Source organism: Barbus barbus, assembly GCF_936440315.1.
Source record: "Barbus barbus genome assembly, chromosome: 35".
Lineage (NCBI taxonomy): Eukaryota > Metazoa > Chordata > Actinopteri > Cypriniformes > Cyprinidae > Barbus > Barbus barbus.
Window position 1 is genome coordinate 5,591,502 of NC_136763.1, and position 20,623 is coordinate 5,612,124.

Genomic DNA, 20,623 nt, shown 5'->3' on the forward strand with positions numbered 1-20,623 from the left:
TTGGATGTTTACAACCACTGTACATTTGCCAGATCAGATTTTAAATCGAAACTGAAAGTTGTACAGTATTTATTTATTTGTTTGTTCATTCATTATCTACTTTTCCTACAGATAAATTTTACATTTTTTTCTCTATCTGCTTTGGCCTGGGCTTTGGCCTGTTACTCTACAGGCCATTTTACTGTAAGAAATATTTTTTGTGTTTTTCCAGTGTATGCATATATAATCCTATGAACAGCAGTGGGTCTTCAGACTTTAATGAAGTGAAACCATTTTTTACATTCATTCTTAAAAGAATTTTATCCATAAAATCTTACACATGAGAAAAACACACTTTCAAAAAAAGTCGTTCAAAAGTTTGTGTTGTATTGTTTGTTTAGTGTATTCAATCTTTGAGTCAGTCATTTATCAACATCTTCATGTTTTCCAGCCATCATGGTGCCGTCAATTCTTGCTGTGTTCTTCACAGTAGTTTTTGAATGTGTTGGTGCATCCTTTGGTAAGATGTTTTATAAAATGAATCAGAAAATTGCAAAATGCCACATAAAACAGTTACAAATTTGATAGAACAGGTTTAACATTTTTAACAGGTTTGCCAGCGCACACTGTAAGATGTAAGGGTCGGAAAGGTCATTTTACTGTGTTCAGACTGCTTGCTCTTTCTTCCATCACGCCATTTGATTAATATGAAAACTGGCAAAGACCTTTTGTTTGCTACAGATGTTGTCTGGGGTTATTGTATGGCTTTCTTAGTGACCATCCTTCATATCAGGTCTTACCATGGTATGTTAAAAAAATCAGCATATTAGAATGATTTCTGAAGGATCATGTGACACTGAAGACTGGAGTAATGATGCTGAAAATTCAGCTTTGATTACAGGAATAAATTACATTTGAAAATATATTCAAATAGAAAACAATTCTAAACGGTAATAATATTTCACAATAGTACAGTTTTTACCGTATTTGTATTAATAAATGCAGTCTTGGTGAGCATAAGAGTATATAATGCTATAATCCGAGTTTACTAATTATTTTGCAGTTTATACTCTGTCTTGTGGCTTTGGCCTCGTTGTGTTTGCCATAAGAGGAGCAATACACAAATATAATGCTTTTTCTGTATTATGTATAAGAACCTTGCAGGACATTGCAGTAGATTATTTTCTAAGAACACCCTAGAAAGACTTTTGTTCCTGTTTTTTAAACAGGAAAGCAAAGCATTGCTGTGATTGAAGCAAAATTAATGCTCACTAAGAGGTAAGAAAGTAAAAATGAAAAATACATATATTAGTTTGTATTTTTATAATACAACTGTGATCATTGTCGATGTCTTTTGCAGGTGTCCATTTGTGCATTCATGCACATTTATTAAGTTTGTGCAGCATTTTCCACATACATATTGTTTCAAAGCAGCTTTAAAATCAAAGCAAATTGTATTTAAAAATTAATTTTGTACATTTCACAACGTCTAATTTCTGATTTCATCTTGTTTTGCTATTTATTACTTTCTACATTTAACTTTTTCATAAATTGTTTTGATTAATGATTACTTCATTGATTTTTCAAAGTTAAAAAAAAATTGAATATACAACAGGTTCTCTTGACAACTTACAGTGACAACATGCCCCAATAGTGGCCAGTGTGTGTTGACCTGTTTAGAAATGGTAAAAAAAAAAATAATAATAATTATAAACCCACTGAAGCCCCGGTCTCCCCTATTAGTGTGAATAAAACAGGCAACACACATGATCTCTCAAACTCAAATGCAGAGGGTTTTAATCAATCACTTGTTGAGATACATAGAAAAATAACAGAGGAAGTGTTTGTTGTAGGTTCATAGTTCAGATATAACAGCATGTTCCAGTGACGCTGATGGTTTCATCCATCCCTCATTTCCTCTGGCCAGAAAACGACCATGTTTCATGCTCATAACACCACAAAATGCTACTCCATCTTTGTAAACACAGAGCTCAAACTACAAACAGTTTCACAGAAGACAACCGTTTACTACTTTACTGAACACTTTGAGTCGAAGCACCCCACAGACATTCTCATTTGATTATCTGTTTCTTTTTCTTAAGACTAAACTCTACGAACGTAACATCAAATCGATTTTTTTTCGCACACGTATCTGTTCCCGTGAAATCCAGCCCCGCCCTGTAGTCACAGCTACACAGTAACAATATAAAAAGTATTAAAATATAATGTCGCAAACAGTTTCATTGTTGGGTCTTATCAAATGATTAAAAACACGAGTGTCACATTGTACAGCATATCGATGTTTTCTGAGGTGATAGTGTAAGATACGTCTTAGCGTCGCTAACCTTTCACCTTTGAGTTTCAAATCAACATAAAATCATAATATTTGTCTTTGCTATATTTCAACTCTTTTCACAATCTAAGTCCTTGACTATAATATTTCATGCTGAAAACCCTGTTTTATTTGTGTCACATTATGCAAGTAAAAATGGTTATAAATGCGGTTTCATGTTGATTTTAAACTGTCAGTACAGGAAAAGAGCTAGTATACGTCTCCTGTATGCATATTTGTATGTACACTAGCATTCAAAAGTCTGAGGATTTTTGAATATTTTTACAAGAAGTCTCTTAGGCTCACTAAGGCTGCATTTATTTGATCAAAAACACAGTAAAACTGTCATATTATTACAATTTAAAAGAACAGTTTTCTTTGTAAATATATTGTAATTTATTCTTCTGATGCAAATCTGAATTTTCAGTATCATTAGTCTTCAGTGTCACGTGATCTTTTAGAAATCCTTCCAATATGCTGATTTTATGCTCAAGAAACATTTCAATGTTGCCAATAGTTGTGCTACTTAGTATTTTTGCAGATTCATTTTCTTCATTATGAATATAAAGTTCAAAAGATCAGCATTTATTTGAAACATTATAGCTCTACTGTCACTTTCAATCATTTCAATGCATCCTTTCTGAATAAAACTACTGATAATAAAACTCTTACCTCAAACTATTGAATATTAGTGTATTTGTAAGGAAATAAACGGAATGTGAACGTTACTTTAAAATGTACAACACATACAGTATCTCACATTACTATTATACTCACAGTGGGGTCATTCACAGTGAACGAGGTAGAGGGAGGGGCCACAATCTGAAGAGGAGGAGTCATGTGACAGTGTTTGTGGAGCTGGTTATTTGATTGATTTGGGTGGAGTGGGCGGGGCAAAGCGAACAGGTTTCACTTGGCATTGGCCGAGCTGCTGAGCATCTTCCTGACCACCTGTATGATGGAGTCGCGGTCGATGCCGTAGATTTTGAGCAGGTCGGACATTTTTCCGCTGCGAGGAACATGAGCGACAGCCAGACGCTGGAAAGTGAAGCCGGGCTCATTGACGATAGCGGAGCACACCGCCTCTCCTAGGCCACCTGTGCAATTACAGCAGGTAAACATGTTAAAGGGGTCATATGATGCTTTTTTAAAGATCATTATTTTGTGTATTTGGTGTAACAGAATATGTTGACATGCTTTAATGTTCAAGAAACACATTATTTTTAAAATACTGTACATTATTGTAGGCCCTCTATGCCCCGCCTCTCTTAAATGCTTCGTTTTCTACAACTACAAATTCCCTCCTTCCGACAAGCATAGTCTGCTCTGATTGGCCAAACACCACAAGCCACGTCGGAAATGTAACGCCCCTTTCCATAATCACAAGCTTCAGCTTTCAAAATAAAAGTAAAGACAGTTAATAATGTCCTTAATTTTACTATCAGTTTAAGCCCGAGAGGGGAACAGAGTCGCGAGACAGACACAGTGATGCTGCTTGTATGTATTTGCAAACAAGCCATGAGTGCTGTACACTCGCTGTGATGTGACCGTCTTTCTCACACACACATACACAACGCGCAAAACTCCACATTTGAATAGTCAAATACTTAAACTAATAACAAAACAAACAGTCTCTGATTTAGCGCCAGATTGTCATAGCAAACTCAGAATTAGCTCCTCTCCTAGGTTCACAAAACAGTCGTCCATAAAATGCGTTTTGTGATAACATCTGGGTTGTGCTGTTCTGTTGTAAGTAATCTTAATGATTCCTCAATGCATCTACTTTCGGAAGGCCAAATAAAGTGCTTTTGCTTTCGCCTAGAAACACAGTGTCTCCCTGTCATGGCTGCATCAACACTACTGCGGTTACTGAAACCACACCTTCTTTCTTTGCGTGAACATTTGGGCGGCTTTACGCAAATATTTCCACATCGTGACGTAGACATGTGGGGGCGTGTTTGAATGAGCCGTTTTAGGGTCTTAACTTTGATCAAGAATATCTCTTTGGTTTTGAGACTTTAGTCTTTGCAACTTCAGGGATCTTATCTATCAGCTTGTAACACTCCAAAGAGAAAGGAAAACTTGAAATCGCATCATATGACCCCTTTAATGGTCCGATTTTTAAGGAATACCACACAAAATTACCCTATTTTGAAAGATATCATTTAAATAGGCATCCTGGGAAATCACGCCCATCTTTGTGATGTCAGAAATATCCCAATTACAGTAAAAAAAAAAAAAAAAACACATTTTGGAACTAAGGTCTTTTTCTTACTTGTAACATGTAAAAAAAAGATCTAAACACACACACACATGCAAACAAAATATATACAGTATCTTCATAATCTGAAGATATTGGTTAAAAGTAAAAAAAAAAAAAAAAAAAAAAAAAATTATATATATATAATATATATATAATTATTTTTTAATTTTATGTTTTGAAAAAAAAAGGCTCTTCTGCTCACCAAGGCTGCATTCATTTAATCAAAAATACAGTAAAATGTAATTTATTCCCATGATGACAAAGCTGAATTTTCAACAGCATTACTGCACATTTATTATTATTATCAGTGTTGAAAACAGTTGTGCTTCTTCATATTTTTGTGGAAACCTCAACTGATATATTTTTAAAGAATTCTTCAAAGTTCAAACGATAGAACATTCAAAAGGACAGCATTTATTTGAAACAGAAAATAGAAATCTTTTGTATTTTTGTGTTCTTTACTGTCACTTCTGATCAATTTAATGCATCCTTTTTTAAATAGAATTTAAATATTATTCTTATATTCTTAGGAAAAAATCCTACTGACCCCAAAAAAGTGTTATTTTAGTATTTTCTATATACTATTATAGTTTTATTAATATTATACATGAGCCGTTATTATTATATTTTCAGTTGTATTTTTTATTTTGGGTTAACTTTTTTTAGTAATTTTGTCATTTTTTAAATATTACTATTTAGGTTAATTAATTTTTTTATTCCAGTTATCATTTTAGTTTTTAATTCTGTCCAGTAATTTTACCCCCGGTTTCACAGACAAGGCTTAAACCTAGTCCCAGACTAAAATGTAAATCTGAGCTGTTTCAACTGAAAGAAACTTGAATTGATTGATCTTTAAATATATCAGTGCCTTTGTTTTGTCTCAAGATGCACACCAGTAATGTTTTTAATAAGGCATGTTTATAAAAAATTACTCAAATGTCCTAATTGAACTATGGCCTAATCCTGGTTTAGTCTAAGCCCTGTCTGTGAAACCAGGCCTTAGTACTTTAATTTAAACTTCAGTTAGTCAGCAATGGAACATTTATAATTTTTGTTGAGTTAAAGCTTTTCATTTAATATTTGTGTATGTCTATTATTTGCATTTAATATTTGTGTGTGTGTATGTGGGGGGGGGGGGGCAACATCTAACATCTGGCAAATGTTAGAAAAACAGTTCAAATTGTTTACGTCACCTTAGAGGGTTTAAAAACACTTCTGAAGAAGTCAAAGGTGGTTTGCTAGACTTATCTGGTTTAAGCTGGTCTCCCAAGCTGGTGTAGTTGTTTCAGAATCAGAATCACGTTTATTGCCAAATACAGTACATGTACGAGGAATTTGTCTTGGTAAATTGGTACTTGACAAGACAACAGAAAATCAAAAATAAATAATAGAAACAATGAGGTAACAATTTAAAAGATAAATTTAGGAAGATAAACATTCTGTCATCATTTACTCACCGTCAAGTAGTTCCAAACCTGTATGAATGTCTTTGTTCTGCCGAACACAGAGGAAGATATTTTGAAGAAAGTTTGTAACCAGGCTGTTTTGGGGCACCATTGACTTCCATAGTAGGAAAAAAAAAATACTCTGGAAGTCAATGGTGCCCCAGAACTGCTCTGTTTCCCACATTCTCCAGAATATCTTCCTTTGTGTTCAGCAGAACAAAGACGTTCATACAGGTTTGGAACTACTTGAGGGTAAGTAAATGATGACAGCATTTTCATTTTTGGGTGAACTATCCCTTTAAGCTCTTTTTATCAGCAAGGAAGCATATTAAAATGAATCTCCTGATTTTAAATTGGCATTCACCTATGCATAAAGGTCACTGTTTGACCTTCTGCACCATGTTCTGCTTTTAAAATTCATATACCTGTATGTCAAACATCATATGCTTTGATAGACTATCCAAATCTCTTTTTATCCCTGCTATCAACCTTGTCTGTCTCGATCCTCTTTCTCTCCCCCGGGGCAGAGGGGATGTTTGCTTTCAGAATGATTTTGGATGTTAAAGTCTCTCTCTCTCTCATCCAGCCTCACTCCTCCTCTGGCACGCAGGCAGTAATGCCACGTCCAGGGCCGCCTGTGTTATCTAGGTCACAATAAGCCCTGCGGCCGTACGTTTGCTTAAGGAGACCTGACAGCCCTCCGCTTCTCTTGCTTTTTTTCCCCTGAATGAACAGAATGAGACACGGCCAAAAAACTCAACCGATTATGACAACACAATTCCCTTTACTTCACGATCCAATGACAATTTGCCAACACATCAGGTTTCTTCCAGCCAGCCAATTGCACTCTGCCACAACCTCACAGATTGCTCCTCGACTGGACTTGCTGTTCATGCTACTTGGATGTGCAGCCAGGCTGAAATGTGTGCTTGAGACAAGGGATAATGTGCTCTGAGCTTGAAACCCACCTTCATAATAGTGATCCTCAACCGTGATGACACGACCCTTGGTGGCACGCACATGGTCGATGATGGTTTTGGCATCCAGCGGTTTGATTGTGAAAAGATCGATCACTCTGATGTAAATCCTCTCTGGAGAATGACACACAAAGCACACATACATGAGTTTATGTTTAGCTCACACATCACATCATGTATAGGAGATAGTCTAGGGATAATTCACCCAAAAATGAAAATTCTATCATTAGTTACTCAGCCTTCGTTGATGACACATACGAACAAATACCAGCAAACAAGCAAATAAGGTCCAAATAAATGCATATTATAAGAAAATGAAAGTGTTTTTGACCTTACATGCATGTCAGCCTGTTGTTGGGGCCTCCCAAACCAAAATATGAACCTTTCATAACCCATAATAGGGGCACTTTAAATCATTCTTTACTAGATCTTATTCAGTTAGAAAACCACAACACTAATATATATTTAACATAATGGTATAACTAATATAAATCTAATACATTAAACTAAACATAATCAATAAACAAAGTAAAGACAACGTCACATATGATTTCTATTTACTATAAATAAGAAATGTTTCTTGAGCAGCAAATCAGCATATTAGAATGATTTCTGAAGGATCATGTGACACTGAAGACTGAAGTAATGATGCAGAAAAATTCAGCTTTGATTACAGGAATAAATTACATTTTAAAATATATTTAAAAAGGTCAACTTTTTTTAAATTATAATAAATAATAACATTTCACATTATTACTTTTTTTACTTTGCCTTGGTAAGCAAAATATACTTTTTAATTTTTTTTTACTGAGGCCAAACTTGTTGAATGATATATATTTTACAGTCTCTGCATTGTTTCATTATACTGTACCTTTTTTGAGTTGCTCGGCTGCAGCCAGAGCTTCATGGAGGGTCATTCCAGCTCCGATCACTGTAACCTGATCTTCCTTACTCTGGCACACCACCTAATCAGGTCATTTATACATTAATACATTACATACATTTTCATATAATATTAATAACTCAGCTTAACAAAGTGAATCAATGATAAATGTATGATTGCTTTGATATTGATTTGAATCTATTTAATATCTCATCTCACGCTTAAATATATTTTTTATTGAATGATGATTAAGAGACAGCTGTACCTTGGCTTGGCCAACATGGAAGTCTTCATTGCTGTTGTATATGATTGCAGTCTCTGGACGAGTGGTCCTGATGTAACAAACCCCCTTAAGTCCAGAAAAATTGATAGAAATATGAAAAGGGCTAAATCCCATGATGAAAAAAAGTGGAAAAGAAAAGAAAATATTTTCTGATAGTTGTAAATAGTATTATATTGTCTTATATTGACCCTACCCAACAAGAAGCTGCATTGATATGTTCTGAATCCCAATTGAAAAAAAATCAACTCATGCAATGCATTCTGGGAAATGACGTATCTTCTAATGTAATGTGAACATCTGTTATTATGGGGTTAATATCTTTTGTGTAGGCCACCGTGAAAAACCAAATCTTGCGATTATTTTTTATTTATCTTTCCACTGTCTATATTCTCTAGGTTGTATATTGGTGTAATATAAATTGTGTTCAGCAGTAGTTAGTACAAGCACTTAGTGAAATAGGTGACTTATCGATACAAAAGACTGATAACTTCCAGACTTAACGTCCAAAAAGGACAAATCATGGAAGCCTGTTTAGCAGGAGCATCATTAACCTTAAAAGCCTCATTTTTTTAGGGACCGTCGATCAAATCCAAACAACATAGAACTACTGCAGCAAACTGGCAGAAAAATATCATTATTCACAATATCTTTAAGGTTTTCTAAACTTTTTTCAAAATGTAAAAAACCTTTGTCAGGCCAATATTCAAAGATTCAAAGATATTAGCATTTATAGTTACAAAGCGATATACGTTTCTTTGAATTTCAATTGTACCTTCTTAAATTGCAATTCTGCATCCTGTTTGCTACCTCGATTCATTAAAATTCATACACTGAATTGGAATTTTAAAAGCATTCTTAATTGGGTCACTCCGTGTCAAATCAACCAAATTTCAAAAACATTCAAATTTTTGATTTTGTCAATATTTTTTTTGAAGAAAGATAAACATGTATAGCAACGAAAGCCAAAATATTAAATGTCATGAATGTATATTTACTGAGTAATCCACTATTTTGTAGAGGGGGGGTCAAAATGACCATTTTCAGCTGAGATGCAGAGCCAAATTACAGAATTGGGGGGGGGGGGGGGGGGGCTTTGGAAAGATAGCAGCATCATTTGTTATTTTTACACAGATATAAGTAAGTTTGTTAGCAATCTTAGTTACCTTTTATGCCAATTGTGAGCATTCAAAAATAAGAAACACTTTACCATTTTTTTTTTCCAAAGTCTGCATGTCTGTATCTCAACAAATATTACAGATATCTTGTTTACCCTTTTAGATTTTGTGTTTTTAACAAACTTTTCTATTGGTATCTTCATTTTTATGGCTCTATATGGTTAATTTCCAGAGCTTTAGGCCTCTCAATATGGCTCCAGGAGTAAATTGTTAAATTGTACACATTTTCAGTGGTTCAAAGACCAAATATTAGTCACATTGCATACATTATACTTTTTTAATATGATTTTGATAGAGGGAAACAAGTTATATCTCTAGTTTCAACATTATTTATTCTTTAAACATTTCTCTTTAAATAGAATAAGTATCAGCTGCATACAACGTCATTAGTTTTTTCGACCACTAAAGATGGGTAATTTTCAACAATTTAGACATGAAGAGATCCCCATATCTCTGGATTGAACCATATACGGCCTTGAAAATGACGATTCCAAAAGAAAAGTTTAAGAACCAGATGTAAAATCATATTGAGATATCTTCAATATTTCTTGAGCATGCAAACTTTGGAAAAATAATATGTACAGCACTGAGACAGGTATGAGCTAAGCGATTGTTTTGATAGAGCGAAACGAGATATATTTCTAGTTTCAACATTATTTGTTCTTCAGACATTTCTCTTCAAATACAATAAGTATCAGCTAAATTCAAAGTAACCCACATTTGGTTTTTGACCACTGAAAAGGTGAACAGTTTAATAATTTACTCATGGAGCTATTTTTAGTATTTTAATATTGCTGTAATGGGAGTCTTAAAAATGAAGATACCAAAAGAAAAAAATATAAAACCCAAAATATAGAAGGGCATTAAGAAGTTTGCATTTTGAATGAATATGAATATATCAACATCCTTATAAATATAACATCCAATTGATGTGTTCAAATATGTTGATAAAAATTGATATTGGCATAGGTTTTTAACTAATCTCTACTGTCCACCCACTCATAATAGTAGATATGTCATGCCAACCTTTGTGTTGGCTGCAAGCTCCACAGACTTTTCAGTAGACACAGCATCACTGGGGTAGAAAATGGTGGCAGTGGGGATGGCTCTAAAAATAGCCATGTCCTCCAGCGCCATGTGGGCCGGTCCGTCCTCTCCTGAAACACACACCAACCACATACTCACATACTATTATTAGACTGAACAGAATTTGTATATTAGATATGTGAGGTACTGTAGGTTGAGCAGGCAGACAAGCAGTCAGGCAGGTGTACAGACAGACGGACTGGCATGCAGTGTACCTGTGCTAACGGAGGGGATGCCGGGTCACCCGGAGACAGTCTCCGAGATACACAGGGGGAGGGAGAGAGGGAGAAGGGGTTGTGCTAAGAGTCGCACCACCGCCAGATGACCAGGAGAACAAAACACACATTAGAAAGACAGCTTCAGGAAAAAGTCGGGGTGAATTGCTCACAAATCTATTCAAAAACATCATCGTTAGAGTCACAGCTGTGACATGTGAGAGAGGAGAATGGGAGGTGCTGGAAATGAGCAGGGCTTAAAAGGAAGAATTTTGATTGGAGAGTGCACCTGTCTGTTAGAAAATAGGTGGGGCTTAGATTGCGGCTTTAAAAAAGGGAAGCATTTCTTACCGACAGACAGGCCGCAGTGGGAACCGCAGAGGTTTATGTTGCTGTCTGAGATGGCGGCCATGCGGAGCTGGTCAAATGCGCGGGTGAAGAAGGTGGCCAGGCCACTGGCAAACACGATGTTTCGCTCACGTGCGGCACAGCCTGTGGCAACGCTGACCTATGAAAGATGGATATTGTTAATTGTTTGTTTTTTTTATCCTGATCCCACAACATTCCTGTTAAATACATACGAAATACATACTGATCAGACTGATGGTTTTCATGTGTTGGATGACAGTAGCCAAAAAACTTGAGAAAGCCAAAGTTTTGGCTCTTTTAACAAGAGCAACCAAGAAACAATTTAGCAACCACCCAGAAAAAAGCTAGTATTCTTTTTAAAAAACTAAATGATACACATTTAAAAGACTTGACTTTGGTAATATATAGGTAAATAATTCAGACATAAATAGTAAAATAGCTCATACATTTTTGGTAGGTTGTAATATACAGGGGAAGAAACACATGGAATCTGCTAAACAGGAACTCCATTTTATCCTTCATATGAGAGGAATTACGATTGTGCGGCTCACACACTCGATATCATTTCCTTTTTCCTGTATGAAATCCTCTCCAGGCAAGGCATAGAATATAACCAAGCCTCAGCAACAGTAAGTCTTAACATGTGGGACTCTGCAGATCTATTAGTAGGATACATGTCCTCTACTTTGCCTCTGATTGGTTAAGATCTGAACTCTGACCATTAAATTAGTATTCAGGTTTTACGCACGTCCATCACGAACGCTTCCCAAAACACAAAATAACAAATTAGTGGCCTACATTCTACCTTCTACATGTACCAAGTGAACAACGACTATGTAGAGACAAAGCAGAAATATTTTGGCTTACAGCAGTTATACAGATCATAAAGAATGTGCTTTTGAGATGAAAAGGAGGCGCCTGGGTTTTCTGCATGGCTTCTCGGGGAAAGGCACTGCAGTAGGGCGTGGTGCAAAATGGAGCGTAAGTGGGTCACATCTTCGCTGCTGCATTATGGATAGAGGACCGATGTATTATTCAACAAATTTGGTGCTATGAGGGGCATTTTACCTGGCCAATCCCAGAGCTCTACTTTATCAGAGCAATCTAGGGAGCATTTAAGGATGTTTCGATCACTAAGCTAGTCTCCCAAATGAACAGACCTTTGATTTGATTCTCGAAACTGTCAAGAGTGCTAAAATAACTATAAAAAGAACAGTCCACCCAAAAATGAAAATTCAGTCATTCTGTTGAGAATAAAAGATGTTTGTAATAATGTTAGTTACCAAATGGTTTTGTGTGAAAGTTAAATGTCACAAAACATTTAAGTTGTTAATCAACTTTGATAATTGCCTTAATCTTTAAAACAACAGAGAAGTTAAGAGAAGTAAAAAATACCTGTCAATTTCAGTGAGTGAAGAATACATTTATTCTAATTTTGATGCACAAAATTGGTTTTATTGTCTCCTATAACAAAACTATTTGATCTAAACCCATGAAAATGCAGATTCTGTTGTATATTATAGTAAAAAATCATATTTATTTTTTTCCTAATATTACCCCATAGCAGACTTTGACTTGTGGACTATCCCTTTTAATATTGAAATATCATTATGGAAAATATGTTTTTCCAACCTAGAATTCAGCACAATCTTGGCGGGGTTTTTTTTTTTTTGTCAGGTTTACTAAAAGGTAGTATTGTCATTTTTGCTTCTTTAAAATATCATCATGATGGTACTTCATAGTTTCCTACCATGTTCTGCTCTGCACTGTAGCACTCAATAAAGCGGTTGGGATGCTCATTTTTAAAGATTTCAGAGTAGGTGAAATTTTTGGTGTCGACATCCATAGCCACCACTCGCTCATTGTAACGTCCCAGTTTGGCCACGGCCATACCGTATGCCTTGCAGGTGGCAATCTGTTGGAAAAGAACATGGTGTAAAGAGCTAGACCATGATATTATACCAACATATCATCCATCAATTCTTTGACTTGAACTCTCACCTTCTCTCCAGGTTTGTAGTTGGGAGCACTGGGCATGCGGACATTGCGCACACTCACGGGTGGAGCGTCTTCAATGGGTGAAGCCGGGTACATGCGCTTGTTACTGTTGAGGATGCGGCTCTGGAGGTCTTTCGTGACGCTCTCTGCCATGTCCTTCGACAGCACCTTGCCATGCCATCCCATCTTATCTTCTGCCACTGAGCGTAACAGAGTTTTTTTATCATAATATTTTGAGTTATATCAGTATTTATAGATTTGGAAGTAATGGGAAAAAATATACCAGGAATGCCTTTGCCCTTGATGGTTTTGGCGATGATGGCAGTGGGTTGGTGGCGTGGTTGGCTAAGGGCTTTACACAGCTCTTCCACACTGTGGCCATCCACAATGATAGCATGCCACCTAAAAAAATACCCAAAAAACTAATTGACTGAAGGCTTTTCACTGCACACATACTAATACAAATAAATATATATATATATAAACATGCAGATCCCAGAGTTGTTACTGTTAACTAAAACTAAAATTCTTAAAAATGGATAAGAAATAAGAATCAAATCAGCATATTAGAATGATTTCTGAAGGATCATATGACACTGAAGACTGGAGTAATGATGCTGAAAATTCAGCTTTGCATTACAGGAATAAATATATTTGATTTATTTAGACTATATTAAAAAAAAATTGGTAATTGAAATCAAGCTAAAATAACACTATGGAAAAACATAAAACTTAAAAAATCCTTACAGTATTTATTATTTGGTTTTTGAAATAAACACTTCGTCAGTTAGCCAAGTCAACATTTCACATTTTTAAGTTGAATTACTAAAATTAAACCTGAAATAAAAAGAATACATCAAAGCTATAAAATGTATTTTAAAATACAAAAACTAATAAAAATACTAAAATTAAAATACATTAAAGAACAAAAATAAAAGTGAACTCAGCTATAATAGTGTATAAATAATCTTAAATATCTTCGGAATAAGCAAAAAAAAAAAAAGTCTAACGTAGACAATAATCATTAATAATATTTAGGTAACCTAGCTAAAGACCTAAATAACCTAGCTAATTTAAATACAATAAAGCCTATGTTAATGTCATTTAGATTATTTCCAACCATTAATAATATTAAATTGTGACATTATTTTGATCTCATTATAGGAAACTTTAAACCCGAAATTCTTGTTACTTTAATGCATGCAGCTGTTTTACTTTTGATATAATTTTGCTTATGGAATTCTGAAATATGACATGTTTTAGAAATTCACCCATGTCATTTACAGATATTTTCATCCCAGCCCTCCTGGAGCAATTTGAGGTCAAGTGTCTCGAGGTGACACCTCATGGGGTTCTAGGGTTTGACGTTCCCAGCCCATGCCTTTATCCACCTCCATCCAACCCACCCAAAGGCCTCACAGCGTCTCTGGTACTTCTCCACATGGTGCTGCAGTGGTGCTGGATCACTCTGGCCCAGCCGGTTGATGTCCAGTATGGCCAGCAGATTATCCAGCTGGTAGTAGGAAGCGAAGGCCATGGCCTCCCACACGGCCCCCTCGGACATCTCTCCATCCCCCAGCAGGCAGTACACACGGTAACTGCAGAAGAGGGAAAACACAGCTACATTTTTGCATTTTGTAAAGACAATGGTGCTTGCATGTGCAAATTTGCCATCATGATGGAAGAGTGTTGTTGTTGTTTGCCAAGCTGTATAGCTAAGAGTGTATTTTAGCACATTGTTATGCGGTTGCTAGGACGATATGGGTGGTTGCTAAGGTTTGCTGGGGGACCATTTATTATTTTCTTGGTGGGTTTGTTTCTTTTACTTTCTGTACTACTTGATTTATGTATATGTCAGTATTTTGGTCTCCAACCTCCACCTAAACGTTTTCAACTTAAAGGGACAGTTCAGCCTCATGTCATTCCAAACCTGTATGAGTTTCTTTCTTATGCTGATCATAAAAGGAGATATTTTGAAGAATGTTGGCAATCAGTCATGTTTCCCATTGACTTACACAGGTATTTCTTTCTCTACTATGGAAGTCAGTGGGAACCAACAACTGTTTGGTTCTTCAAAATATCTTTTGTTCACCATGGTGAGTAAATGATGAAATTTTGGGGTGAACTCTTCCTTAAATAATTATATTTAAAATTATTTTTTGTTTTCATTCATATCATATAAAAAAAAAAATTCAAAGCCAAATAATTTTTTCAAAAATTAAGCAAAATATTTATTTTTCTTACATTTTTTGTTTCTTAGTTTCATTCATTCATTTATGTTTATCAGCTACAATTCAGAAGTTAAGGGGTTTGTAATTTTATTTTTAATAGTAATTTATTTGTATTGTTTTTTATTTATACAACAACGATCCATTAAATTAACCAAAGTGTAAAGACATTAATAATATTCCAAAAAAATTATATTACAAGTAAATATTGTTCTTTTGAATTTTTTTAATTTCCACAAAAATATAAAGCAGCACAACTATTTTCAACATTGATAATAATAATAATAATAGATGTTTCTTGAGCATCAAATCAGCATATTACAGTGATTTCAGAAGGATCATGTGACACTGAAGACTTCATTATGCTGCAAATTCAGCTTTGCGTCACAGGAATAAATGACTTTTTATAATATAAGACAATAGAAAACGGTTATTTTAAATTGTAACAATAATTCACAATATTACTGTTTTTACTATACTTTTGATCAAATAAATGCAGATTTGGCATGCATAAAAACCAATCCCAAACATCTGAACACTATAAATATCTTTTTATTTTGTTTATTTTATCTCTACATGTTTTTGTTTTTTTTCCAGCATGCTTGCTGATGTGTAAAACCTCTTCACTGCCGCCCTCCTTAACACAACCTGACACTTTCCTGTCACACCAGATCCACTGTCTTTTACGGATGAGAAGAGACAGATTCAACTGATTAGAAATCACCTAGGATTTGAGAAAAAGTGCTCTTACACAACACAGCAGGCATGATTCCTCTTTCTCTGCACAGCAGCACTCGCACAGTATTTATGGGCTTTTACAATGCATTATAAATAGAGGTTAAGTCACGTTTTGAAAGGATTGCCCAAAAATTAGGCTTCAATTTGGGAATAATTTGTGCGCTTATTCCTAAATTGAATTCTATCCAAGATATAAAAATAACCGGGTGATGGCCGCAGGGGGTTTGATTATTAGAGCAGAAGAATCACAAAAGCACAGCTTGACGGGAAAACTCCACACCCATAAAATCTGCAGCGCGGACATACAAACATGAGATTACAGTGAGCACTCAGGTAAATGCAAAACTGATAAAGCAATGAAAAACACATTTCACATTTATAATTTAACTTTATTGATACATTTTATAGATACATATCCAGATTTTAAGCATCTGAGAACTAGGGTATTTTTTTTAAATAGATCTAATTAATTTTGAGTTTGCTGTTTGAGTTGCTGTAGACCCTTCTATCATGAATTTATGGGTGGCATTCTTACCTGGATTTGTCAAAGTATTTAGCGCTATAGGCCATTCCACAGGCTACGCCCAGGCCTTGTCCCAGAGAGCCTGTGGCCACATCCACAAACTGCTGCTTCTGTCAAAAACACACGCACACACTCACGTGGATGTTACATAAAATAACGGCTGTCATTGGTTAACGGCTCATGCATTTGCAGCCAGTTTAACCCGAACAATTATTTCTGACCCAATAAACTGCAAGATTTCTCACGGTGCTGCTAAATATTTTCTGATCTGAGAGCAGGTCACGTTCATTTCACTGTGACTCAATGTAATAAAGAAGAGCAGCTGATGTTGGAGCAGTGTTACTCACAGGTGTGGGGTGTCCCTCCAGCGTGGAGTCGACCTGACACATGCTCATGAGCTCAGACTCTTTCAGGAAGCCGATCTCCACCCACACAGAGTAGAGGACAGGGGCCGCATGACCCTGGGAACACCAAACACAAAATCTATGGGTCAACCACAATGCCACCGTTATGCAACTATCCAAAAATTACTTAATAGTTTTTTAACACTTTAACATTTATTGAGCATATTTTGCATAGCACTGTATTATTACATGATATAATTGGGGGGGGGGGGGGGTTATTATTATTAATTTTAACATATACTTTATGTTTATATTATCACTATTATGCAATTACCCAACAATTGAGCTGATAAAAAATAAAAAAATAAAAACCTGGTTAACAGCTGATAAACATATTTTGCATAGCCCTGCATATTTATTATTATTATTATTATTATATTTTTCTATTACCACCATTATGCAATTATCCAACAGTTACTTAAAATAAGAAAAAAACTGTTTAACAGCTGATAAACATATTTTGCATAGCCCTGCATATTTATTATTATTATTAAATACATTTCTATTTTATAATATTTATATATTATTTATTTTTCTATTACCACCTTTAAAAAAAAAAAACAGTTTAACAACTAACAAACATATTTCAAATAGCCCTCTATTATTATTATCACCAAAATTATGCAATTATATAGCACTGTATTATATTATGTTATATTTTTATTATTTTATTTTTTTAACATTTTTAATTAATATTATATTTTGGACTGTGAACTATGCATTTTTCATGGAACTCAAAGTACATTTTCTTTTATATTTATTCGTTTAATTTTGGGTATTAATGGTTAATAAGATCAATGACCATCATAATTGACAACCATGTAAATAAAAAAAAAATGTATGTATACCTTAAGGAGGACTAGGGTATTAAGTTTTTTGGATATGATACCATGTTAATGGATTTTTTTTTTTTAAATCATGTTGGTTTTTTTTGTTTTTTTTCAGCATTTACAATACCATGGTATTAGTCATAGTAAACATTGGTGTATAGATTCAGTATCATTATATATTTTGAAGTATAACCATCACTGTACCACGGTACTGGCACCAAATATTGCCATTCTCCTGACTTAGCACCATCTTGATTTACACTTGAAATATTAAAGATGACACTTGAATAATCCCAGTTAGCTGAGTCTCTGTTAACCTCACCTTGGACAGGATGAAGCGGTCATTGTTGGGGTTCTTGGGGTCATCTGGCCTGTACTTCATAGTATGAAAGAAAAGCACAGACATGATCTCTGCCACACTGCAACATGATGTTGGATGCCTGCCAAATAAAAAATAAAAAAGTAGGAAGAGTCTAAAGGACAGGTAAAGAGAAGGTAGTTTCATATTTAACCCATCATTTTCACAACAGCTTCTGATGCAACATTAACTAAAAGAATGATCAAACACATATATAAGACAAATAATTGAGCTTGTCAGGACAGAATAAGACAATTAGTGACTGTCTATCCAAAGATGATGTTTAATCCAGGATGCCCCATCAGCACCTCACTTGTGACATAATCTAAAGCTTTGAGCAAACACACCACCCACTAACATCCACCTGTTTCCAGATTAGGTCACAGACAGCACTAAAAACCACATGCTGTGAGACCGACTCACTATCAGACAGTCACCGAACAAATCAATTTAATGTTATGCTCAACCATCTTCAGATATCAGATATGAATAACTGCGCCATTTGGATTCATGCGGCGGTTTACATAACAGCTCAGCAGGAACATTAGAAAACACACATTGCCTAGAGGAAAGAACATGCAGTTATGTGTATTAAACAATGATTATGAAACAACAATCATTTCCATAAACTTAATTAGTTCCCACTATCCCCCTATTATTATATTAATATTAAATTTTAAAATCTAAAGACACAAACACAATCACATACATACTACTATCTACAATACATCCAGTATTATATTATATTATATTATTAATATTAATGCTATGATCTTTCAGAGAGAAAGAGAGCGAGAGAGAGAGAGAGAGATTAATTACATAAGATCAACCACAATGCTACAAATATGGATTTTTCCAATAATTACTTAACATTACAAAACGTTTTTTGTTTAATTATTATTATATTAAACATAGGTTTCCTTTTCTGTTTCAAAACATACTTTTGTTCTTTTTTAATAATTAAAAAATTATGTTTCTTCATATTTTTCTCTTCTGAAGACTGAAAAAGCAGATGTTAATGTTATAACTAAAAAATTCAGATAAAGAAAATGAGCCAAACTAAATTGCAATCTGTTCCTTTTTTATAATTTTTTTATAAAATTATGAGATTATGTAGTAGTGTTCTCCAACATTGCACAAGTCAATTATTAAAAAATAAAATAAATAAAAAAACTTCAACAAACAAACCTCCACATTTTATTTGGCAATGAAAATGTTTAATTATATAAAATGTCAAAGATTCAGAATGTATGAGAAAAAAAAGTCTAGCTGCAAATATATACAAACAGTAATATCCATATTTTAAAATAATTTGCTTAAATTCACATATATGGCTGAAATATGACAAAAATATTTAAAAATATACAAAATTATTTAAACAAAATTAAAAAAATGTATTTTGTCCTTTTCGCTGCATCACTTCACCATCTGTTTGCTAAGGTTTTGAGGACAAAGATTATGCCTTGCATAAGGGTGTGCATGCAAGAGTGTGTTTGCTCGCACGACATTGGCATGAACATATCTATCTATCTATCTATCTATCTATCTATCTATCTATCTATCTATCTATCTATCTATCTATCTATCTATCTATCTATCTATCTATCTATCTATACACCAAGCAGCAGGTATTTGTAGAAAGTGTACCAACTCTTACCCGTTGCCCACTGCAGTGGTGGCTTTGATAGAGTTGATTCGGAGGCGGTTGGCAATGTTCCTCAGCGCCTGCACGGTCTGCTGGTCTGGTTTGTGGTAGTCCTCCATAGGTTCAGCCTAATAGCACCACAGAATGAAAGGAGAGAATGAGGATGAGGAGAGCACTGGTTGCGTGCGTGCGAGAGACAGAAGAGGAGGAGGAGAGGAGAGGGAGGCTGCTTTATGCGGGCACACATACACAGAGTTTATAGTGTGCAGCACAGGTCGAGAGGCAGTGTCCATTGGCTGTGACAGAGAAAGTGGGTGTGTGCCAAGAAGAGAGAGAGACTGAAACAGACAGAGACAGAGAGTAAAGAGGAGGAATCACTCATTATGACCTTTGGCTGCTGGATCTAAACTCATTAGCAGATTAAAGATGTGCCTCGGTCAGTTCTTTGAGACTGTAGAGGACATGTGGGTTTACTTTAGGGATAAAACTGTGCCCAGAAGTTAGTCAAATTTGACAAAACCTCCCTTTGGGGGCACATTCCTCCACTGGAAAACAATTTAAAGTATGGCAATTAATTAATTTTTTTTCTTTATATTTTAAAAAATAACAAAAAGCTTTCTTTTAGGGGATGGGGTAGTTTTTTTAAAATATAAAGAAATTTAATGTCATTATATTTTTTGTAACAATTACAAACAGTGAACATTTGGATCAAAGTCTTTCATCAAAGTTGCCCTAAAACCTAAAACCAAAATGTGTTTTTGTCTTAGGACAACTTTGATGAACTTTTTTGATCCACTTCAAATGTTGACTACTGTATATTCAGTTTAATGAAATACAGTTGAAGAAAGAAATGTGAATAGACTTAAATTTTGTTTTCTAATGGTTCAATTAT

The 20,623-nt window shown here is 34.8% G+C and overlaps 1 protein-coding gene across 1 annotated transcript; it reads right to left on the minus strand.

Moving 5' to 3' along the window:
* Positions 1-378: 378 nt before the first annotated feature.
* On the minus strand, positions 379-19,998 carry tkta (transketolase a). Its single transcript, XM_079394043.1, has 14 exons — positions 19,744-19,998; positions 18,051-18,168; positions 16,842-16,955; positions 16,507-16,604; positions 14,412-14,603; positions 13,289-13,407; positions 13,009-13,205; positions 12,758-12,922; positions 10,990-11,146; positions 10,364-10,494; positions 8,145-8,228; positions 7,868-7,961; positions 6,988-7,110; positions 379-3,408 (listed from the first exon to the last, which is right to left on the minus strand). Exons 1-14 carry the CDS (start codon positions 19,848-19,850, stop codon positions 3,221-3,223), a joined length of 1,887 nt encoding a protein of 628 aa, XP_079250169.1. The 5' UTR covers positions 19,851-19,998; the 3' UTR covers positions 379-3,220.
* Between the last annotated feature and the right edge of the window lie 625 nt (positions 19,999-20,623).

What these genes read in the sequence shown, in the direction of transcription:
- tkta (XM_079394043.1), bottom strand. Translation starts at nt 19,850, where the DNA reads ATGGAGGACTACCACAAACCAGACCAGCAGACCGTGCAGGCGCTGAGG. An exon ending in ACCGCTTCATCCTGTCCAAG is followed by an intron (nt 16,956 to 18,050) that starts GTGAGGTTAACA and finishes TGGTGTTCCCAG; the next exon opens with GGTCATGCGGCCCCTGTCCT. An exon ending in AAATACTTTGACAAATCCAG is followed by an intron (nt 14,604 to 16,506) that starts GTAAGAATGCCA and finishes CCTCTTCTGCAG; the next exon opens with TTACCGTGTGTACTGCCTGC.